The sequence below is a fragment of the Crocodylus siamensis genome, chromosome 1, assembly GCF_052110815.1.
Source record: "Crocodylus siamensis isolate JL-2025a chromosome 1, ASM5211081v1, whole genome shotgun sequence".
NCBI lineage: Eukaryota > Metazoa > Chordata > Crocodylia > Crocodylidae > Crocodylus > Crocodylus siamensis.
The window spans coordinates 314,568,820-314,578,018 of record NC_143395.1 but is presented as its reverse complement, the minus strand read 5'-3'; the positions used below and the strand labels follow the sequence as shown (position 1 = coordinate 314,578,018).

Below are 9,199 nucleotides of genomic sequence, written 5' to 3'. Positions count from 1 at the left end.
TTGTATTGGACAAACCTGAAAGAGATTGATAGTTTCCATGTGTTGATATTTGGCCCACTTGTGAAGTCTGTATTCAGCCAAGCTTTTATAGACCTTCCTTGTATAAACACCACAGGATCATGTGTATTGTGTATTTGGAGTTCACAGTCATGCAGTATAAAGTTATTGTGCAAAGCAATTTTACTTGGAATTGTGTACCCATGTAGCTATGGGCAGATTTTCATTACGTGGTTTTCAGTTTGCAGGGGCAAATAATTATGGGTTCCCTTTTTTATCCAAAATTATTTCTTGCCATATTTTGTCTAATTTATATCTTTACATGGCTGATTACAACAGCACATCTGGCACCCTTATAACTAAATTGCCTGAACAGACGGCATACAATGGTTACTGAAATTCAAGTGGGCACAAAAATGGCGACCCAGAGTATTTTTATACTTTTTAATGTAATAGCTCTTGAATAAATTAACACTTTTGTTGCTTACCCCTCTTTCCAAGGGGTGGCTTGAAATCATATGAGATTATGCAAATACTGAAAATACGTCTATTAGACTCTCGTACAAAACAATGGGCAGGAAACCCACTGTAAGCTCCACATAAGTGGAGGAAAACTGGGAAACCAATGGGATTGACTTGCTCTGCAGATCTCTAGTCCTGGCTATACCTATTCTACTGATAAATAACACAACTCTCATATTGAAAACAAAAAATAACACTCCTTATTAATAGCACTCAACTGTTATAACACAATAGTTTTTAGGCTGCACATACTGACCTGAAGGAAACATTGCTTAGTTCTTTGTTTTTTGTTCTATGTGTTTTCCTTTTCTGTGCTGTTTTATGTTCACAATAAGACCCTGGTCCTATGTTACATCTACCACATGGACCCCTGCACCTATTCAAGCCACTTGGAAGGACTTCTCATTGATTCAGGGATATTACTGGCAGATCTATTTGCAGAATCAGGGCTTAAGTCAGTAATGAAAATGCCTTTTCTCAGCAATAGCAGCTTTACTTTTTAGCCTTGTCATACTAGCCCATTATGAAACATTAAATATTTTAGCAAATGAATTTGATCCTGGAGGCAAAAACTTCATTCAGAATCAAAGGCCAAACCATAGAGACCTTTCACAAATCAATCATTTCAAGTCTTCTATACAATGCCAAATAGGAAGTCTTCCTGGGATAAATATTTCCCTGTCAGCAATGATTCATAAGCAAAAGTTTTGAGTAAACCATATATTTTATACATTTTCTCTGGTGTCCACAGAAACATGATTATCTGTCTGTTTTTCATTTGATGTAAATCCGCCATTCATGTTGGTATATAATGACTCAGATTTTGTTTCTGTTTCATCTTCTTCTGCAGTGAAGTCTGTTTTCTTTGTGCCTTGACATCTTTTGTGTGCTTGGTAGGCTACGAATCAATACATATTTTGAATTAAATGCACAAATCATAATGAGAAGCTGGGGAAGCTACTGTAGTAAGATGTTGCTGTAAGGCATTTATCTTCCTAATACTACTATTAAGGCACTTCTAGCTATTGTTCTCTAAACAAAGTCTATGTTACACAAAGCCTTTAACCATAACTTATCATGGAAAAAGTTTGTTTTAGAAATAAAAAACTTTCTACTGGGTTTTGTTTAGGGTTGATTTTTATCTTGGCTGTTTGATCAAGTGGTGTATTAGGTGACTGGATGGTTGTCATATTTAGAAGGTTGCATTAGAATGGGGAAGGCTCCATGCCAGTGGTTCTCAGTTGTAACTGAGCTGTGCTTAGGACAGGCATGGAAACAGTGGGGCAAGAATGGTTGATGCCACAATTGCGTTCCTGGGATTATTGGCTGAGGCTGTGTTGCAGGTTTGATGCCAGACCCTGTGGCAGTGCTGTGTGTGGCAAGCCAGAGGTTTACTACCGAATCTCATGGTCTTGCCTTTTGCTGAGAACAGCTAGGAGATTTGCAGTGTGCACACTGCCAGGAGGGTGTTGGTAGCTCCAGAGAGTCTACTCTGAGGGTGACACACAGCTCTGAAGGAAGTTTTCTCTTGGCTGGAGGTTAATTACAGCGAAAAATTCTTTGTGGCAAAGGAGAAAGAAAATTGTAAATGAGAGAAAACACATCCATCATGCTAGCATCAGGCAGATGGAGACATTTGGGCCTCCTGTTTCTGGGGCATTTAATTGCATTCCTAACTAATCTATATGTCATATCCTTTCTGTGTACACCTTAGGATGCCAGTAGGACTGGAGGACACACATTAACAGTTTAGTAGAACTGGACAGTAGTTGCAAGTGGTGGGTTGGTGGGGGTAAATGTGGGGCTAAAGTGGCTTTACTGGTCTGCCTTCCCAGCCCTGGGCTGCTCTGAGGAGTGGAGAGACAGATGGTATAATCCTGGCAGTTGTGTTGGTTGGTCTGGAGTATAGTCACTTTTCTAGGTGCCTTACAGGCTACATCCTGCATCTCTGTAGTATTACATGCTGTGCCCCAACTGCAGACATAACTTTACCACCCAGCATTGGACATGTGAAGAGTTACTGAAGAGGCACTCTTACAGCTATCTTTCAATGTGTCCATGTCAGGAGACTCTTCCTTGCCTGGAACTGAGACTTTTGGAACTGCTTTATGTTGCTCTGGCCCACTTATGTGCCATGAGGGCCCAGACATGGGGTTGAGGATATCACTGTGGAAGGGTGAGCTAGGGTGTCTCTCTTTCTAGGGATTTATATGCCCTCTATTACTAAAGTGCACACATGCCTTTCATGGATTTTATGTTTACGACATTCTATTTTCACAGCTGGGAAACAGAGGCATTAAGTGGACTAAAATCACATAACAAGTTTGTGGCTGAGCCAGAAACTGAATGCAGGTCCCTTAAGGTCCCAGTCTAATTCTCCATCCCTTACAGCATCTTTCCTACCTTTAGCAGGTTGTGGGATGTAATAGCAGCTCAGAATAGCTAGATATGCTGTGTCCTGGTCACATATCCTCTGCACCCTGGTACACCTCCTCTGTGCCTTGGCTACTCCTCTGGTATGTTTTCCAGAGGATTCTTAACATTTGGTGTATTCCTGGTGGCCAGTTCCAGGTGGTTTAAAATATCTTTAGGCATCAGCTGGAACCCAGAACTGAGATTTATGTCTCTTTCTTTATGTTGTATACAAGGAGGATCTGGATTATTATTTCATTTAACCATTTCTCTTTAGTTATTAGTATTTTTAAACTGCCCACTCACATTCTCTCGACTATCCACATAAAATAAAAGTACTATTAATAATAAAGCTATCAATGTATAGTCACAGTGTTCTGAAGGGAGATGTCTGTGGCTTACCTCCTAAAAATATCAGTGCAAATAGCATCTGGAAAATACTGTAGATAAGTGGAAAAGTAAACATCTGTGCAAGCTGTTCAGGGGTGAAGGAGAGCTGCACAATTGTTGTACACAGCTGAGTGTTCTGCATGCCCGTTTCCAAAGCTACTGTACGACATCTAAGGGGAGCAATACAAGAAAAATGTCATATCCTCTGGCATCAATGTACTCTGCAGAAATACAGATATGAAAGAAACATATGGCCAAAGGTAACAGAGCAGGAAGAACACTCCAGTTCACATAATCCACAAAACATTCCACACGTCATGCACCTCAGTGAAGGGTATGCATTAGAAAGCATTGTTTGCAAGTTCACAAAGCTGTCTGCACTAATGCAAGGTTTTCTTGTACATTAATTTCTTAATTGTAATATCTTCCTCCTGATGGTGCCTCACTGACTATACAGTGAAATTGGAGTCTAATCCAATGTTCATTGAAGTCAATGGGAGTTTCTACATTAAAGTCAAGGGGTTTGGGATCAAATAATTAGTGGTACACAGGGAAGTTAACAAACTCCATATCGTGAATTATTAGACAGGGCAGGGAAAAAATTGAAAGAATGGGAGTATAGCCACATTGTAAATGAAGGGGTGAATGCAGGTCATGTAGCATGGGTAATACCCTGGATCCTGGTTTTCTCTGACAAAAAAAATCCCCAATTTTTGGATTAAAAAAAGTAACCCCAAATCCACATTTTTCTGTTATCAGAATGAAACACCACTATATATAGATATAGATATCAGGTAGGGAAGTGGCAGATATCAGGTGGGGGAGCTGCAGTGCAGACTTTTACACCACTGTGTCTATGTATAGTGGTGTTTCATTTTAATCATGGGAAAATGTGGATTTTGCATTACTTTTTTAAATCTGAAAATTGGGGATTTTTTTGTCAGAGAAAACCAGGACCCCTGGTAATAATAGGGATGCAGTAAAAGTGAAAATGTCTTTGTTGCAAAGGAGAAAAGAAATTGCCAGTTTGGGGGCGGGGAAATACATTTGGCATGAAAGTATCAGGCAGATGGAGATACTTAAGCCCTCTGCTTTGAGGGCATTTAACTGCAATCTCCACCAACTTGCAGGTCATATCCCTTCTGTGCACACATGTTGGGGAGTCAGTGTGGCCTAGGGACACATAAAGGGAAACAGAGGGACAGTTTAGTGAGACTTGAGAGAAACCAGAAGCTATAAAGAAAAAAAGTCAGAACATAAGTCCTGTCTTAATGCATGTTCATAGGTGGTGTGTCGAGGAGAGAGAGATTTGGTGGAGTAGCTAAGTCTTCGGAGTTTATTATCACTGGTTAATCACTGAATAAAATCATCAGTTTTAGGGCCAGTTTTCTTTTATGACTGGAATAAGGTTACAAGCTCTGAGTTATAGAGAAATCTGTACCTGTGCCAAGATTGACCAGAAATGCGAGCCAGGAAAAAGCCTAAAGAGTAACCAGCAGCTGGAAATATGGTCCCAATGATCCACAGTTCGGGGGAAATCATCCAGGAACCCTGATACAGTATTCCTCCAACCACTGCTATGAGTATTATGAGAATTGCTCCAGCAATGGAACCAACCTGAAGGGAGAAAATAAAGGGATAAGTAGAAGAGACTGTGGTTCAATCAAATAAACTGGCCACAGTTTAAACATGCATAGAGGTATCTTTATTATATTCGTTTTGAAAGATAGTATGCATAGCTCTCACAGTTCATTTTAATACTGGCACTCAAAAATTTGGTAGTGTACTAAGGGTGATGTAACAGGTTACCGTTAAACCATTATAAAGACACTTAAAATGGTAGGATTCATGCCTTAAAGTGTGTTAAACTGTGCTAAGTACTCTCTAAGTGTATTAAAGCTAGGTGAGGGTTATCTTTGAGCCGTTCTACCTAGCTTAAGCTAGGGTATTGTTAATGTGCTCTATGGAGAAAAAGCAATTGACTTGAAGTCATCTAAGATGCAGGATTCCTAGCCCCTCTCCCCCCGACAAACTTTCCACCCTCTCAAGCCATACTGCCAAGGGGGTTGTACTGGCCCCAAACCAACATCTCTACCCACCTCCAGCAGGTATGACCTCAACCTACATGGCACCACACTGTCGACTCCAAGGATCCCAGGAGACCCAAACCAGGCCCCTGGACTGGGGCTGAGCACATGGCCCTTTCCCTTTGGCCCACATCTGGGCAGCTTTCCCCAAGGCAGGAGAATTTTGTGGGGGAGGTGGCTTCCCTCCCCAACTTCTTGTGTTCCTGGGAAGGGGAATGAGGGAAAGGGCTGCCTAGAACTGACCATGGCGAGATCATGGAGCCCAGGGTGGTATGTTTCCCTAGGTTCTATGCTTAACTCCTGGGCTGTACTCCCAGAGGGGGATAGAGTCCTGGCTTCTGGCCATGCCTCTGCTCTTCCAGGCCCTCAAGTCAAGAGATGGCATTAAGCCTTAACATGCAACTCCTCTGAAGCTGCTCGAACTTTAACACTGTCTAACATTCCACAGATTGAAGATGGTCTAAAGAATAACATGTAACAGCAGCCTTAGTAAAAGACCATTTGGAGGTGTATGACTGACAGATTTGTGGGTGTCTACATTGCAAACTCACCATGTCAGGCAGCACCCTCAAACATGACATACCATATTTCATGGTGTATAAGTTGATGCGGTGTATAAGTCGACCCCATTTTTCTGATTCAAAAAGTTAGGCTTTTCACAGATCTGGTGTATAAGTTGACTTAACTTTTTGCATCAGAAATTCGGGGTTGATTTATACTGGCCCCTGCACACCCTCACTGCAAGTAGGACACCTGAGACGTGGACACATGTAAGATCAGCTTTGCTGGAGGGGGAGGGGCTGAGGCTGGGCTCGGCTGACATGGCCCAGGTTGTACTGCTTGCTGGGGCTGGGGCCGGGACCGGGGCTGGGTCTAGGCTTTGTGCTTGGTTGGCACAGCCCAGGCAGTGCTGCTCGCAGGGGCTGAGGCCAGTGTTGCCTGCATCGTGCCAGATGACCGTCAAGCCTGGCCCCAGCCTTGGCCCCTGCAAGCAGCATGAGAGACGCAGGCTTGGCAAGCTGCACTCTTCACCACTGCGCGCAGGCAGGGAGGGGGGAAGGCAGCCAGCTCCAGTGCATGTGGCTTCCCCCACACCCACATCCTCCCCTACACCCACACCCTGCCCACCCAAGCTCTGTGCTCCCACCACCCCTAAGTGCAGGCTCTATGCTTCTGCCAGCCTCAGCCTGACACTCTGCACTGCAGCTCCCACATCCCTGCCACTTCTCTACCTGATGCCCTGAGGGCTGGAGCAGGGGAATAAGGAGCTGCTGGATGCCGGGAAAGCTGAGTACCCTGGCAGCTGCAGCAGTGGCAGCATCAGCCCTGCCTGGAAACTGTGCACTGGCCCAGCCAGGCCCTGAATATGGTGAAAAGCTGAGGTGGAAATTTAATGGTCAATATTTGGGCTTCAAACCTTGACTTATACACTGTGAAATATGGAAGTACATGCCCTCCTGATCTTGAACCTATGCAGCTTCATTCATGTAGGCTATCTAATTAGCACTGCTGAGACAGTGGAGAGGCTATGTTAATATAGCAAACATGCCTGTACTGGCTATAGGTATGCAAAATACCTGTGTGGCTGGGATTGCTACTTCCTGGCAAAGTAAACTTGGGCTGTAGACATCCCATTAGTTTTAATGTTTTTTGGTGGAGCGGGGGGGGGGAATCTGTAAGAATCTATAATAATAGGCTTATTCTGTCTGCCCAGAGCACTCTGACTGGTTGTTCTGGCAACTGAAACAATCAGTCAGAGTGATCTGGTTTACAGGCTAAGCAGGCAAGTCCAAGCTAGAATGAAGCACTGGGCTCCTCCACTGTGGAGCAGGCAGGCTCTGCCAAAGGGAAAAAAAAAGGTTGGTGAGGGACCCAATCGTTTCTCCCTGCCCCCCTTGGAGCTTGCCTACCTCTCCTGCAGCTGGGGGGGTGAGCTGCTGGCAGGCCCTGAGCTGTGGGAGGCCCCGGTTCTTCCGTCCATGGCAGTAGCACCCCTGGGACCACCCTGGTGGGTTGCCAGTAGGTGGGTGCTACCCAGAGGTGCTGCCACTGCAGAGGGAAGCACGGGGGTTTTGTGCAGGTCAGGGGCTGGGCGACTCAGTGGCAGGTCAGTCCCTGGCCATGGGAGACACAGGCAAGCTCTGGGAGAAAAAAATAAATAAGATCAGGCCCCTCACCACTTTTTTTTTCCCTTGGTGGAGCCTGCTTGCATGAACTACTGGGTTATGCAGCCCCTGAGCTGTGGAGGGCCCAGTGCTTCTCTCCAAGGCCTCTCAGGGCCACCTGGCCAGGGTGTTAGCTGAATGGGTGCAGCCCCAGCTCACCAGATCCACCATTGTGTGGGGTGCTGGACACCTGGGTGTGCTCATGGAAGCTTGGGCTTGGGTGGCTTCCAGTGCCCCGTGTACTGTCTCTGCCACTTTCCTGCTGCCTGGGACTGCCCAGGAATGGGCTGTCTGCCCCAGGAAGGTGGTAGGAGGGTGGTTGGTTGTGCTGGCAGCTGGAGAAGGTGTTGGAGAAGGTGCATGGGGCTCTGGAAGCCTGCTAAACCCAAACTTCCCTGAGCACACCTGGGCTTCCAGCCCCCCATGCACTGTCCCTGCTGCCTTCTCTGGATAGGGCCCTTGTACACATGAGGAATATCACTGTAATTCGTTATGTAGCAAACTAAAATACATGGGACGTGTTTTAGTTTGCTATGTAAAAAAGTCATTTAAATCGAAATATGCCGCCAAATGTGTGTACTGTTACAAAATTTAATTGTAACATGCTGCTGAATGTGTGCACTGTTATGCAATTAAATCCTTAAAAAGGGCAATTAAACCACTAAAAGGGGCAATTTCCTCACATGTACAAGGGCCCTTAGTCATGTATACAAGGGCCCTCTTATTCTATGACTATAAACAAGTCACCAGGTAAGACTTTTGACAAAATATGTATTTATATTCCTAAGCCTGTGTTTACACATGGACAGCTTTATGTAGCCTTTTTGACGGTGAGAAGTTTTGATTCCATTAAAGTATTCAGTCAAATGATAACTAAAAATCCTGTATTTAAAGAGATACTTTTGCAATAAAAATTTAATCACACATGTTTTGTGGTTTTTAATAGTGAAATAATGCAACAATTCCTCTTAGGGTTTTGGACTGAGCTGTTAACCTGAATTTTCTGAAAGAGAGAAATAGGGTCTGGCTGTGAAAATCTAGTTTGATTTTACTCCTTGTATTCTATTTGCACTCTTATCTCCTCATTTGCCATTATCTGAGCTCAAGTCTGTCAGCTCTGTCTGCTTTATCTGGCCTTTACTTGATGCTTCAGTGCACTACAGAAGGCAAGCTACGCCTGAGTATCATTTTTGATCTTACAGCACCCTGTATTTGTTTATGTGTTGGATAATAAGCATTTAAAGTGGTTTCTTCTTTCATTTAGTGCTGCAAAAATATGTTTAAAAGGCACATCACCAATTTTAAGGTGCCTTTCCCTAAAAATGAATAGAATAGAAATAAGTACATTTTTGGATTAAAGACTTGATAGTGCCTGCATGTATTAGTAGCTACAGATAAATACAACATGTTTGACATACAGATAATTTTTGTGTTGATCTTGTACCACGTAAAGGGTGACAGATATTGAGGTAAGTGCCTATTCATATTAATTAAAGGACAATTAATGAAAGTTGAGTGTGCTCAGCACCTCTCTGAAACACTTAGAACTTAATAAGATAGGGACTATAATAATTCCATTTCTGTTAACACTAAATGTAACACGTAGATCTGGGCAGTTTTATTTTG

The 9,199-nt window shown here is 43.7% G+C and overlaps 1 protein-coding gene across 1 annotated transcript in view; it reads right to left on the bottom strand.

Moving 5' to 3' along the window:
• Positions 1–1,244: 1,244 nt before the first annotated feature.
• SLC10A2 (solute carrier family 10 member 2) overlaps positions 1,245–9,199 on the bottom strand; it is a 90,759-nt gene continuing 82,804 nt past the window's right edge. The window contains exons 9-11 of the mRNA XM_090047816.1: positions 4,763–4,938; positions 3,334–3,491; positions 1,245–1,417 (exon numbers count right to left, since the gene is read on the bottom strand). Of these exons, the coding sequence (XP_089903942.1) occupies positions 1,245–1,417; positions 3,334–3,491; positions 4,763–4,938 (507 nt within the window). The remainder of the gene's footprint in view (positions 1,418–3,333; positions 3,492–4,762; positions 4,939–9,199) is intronic.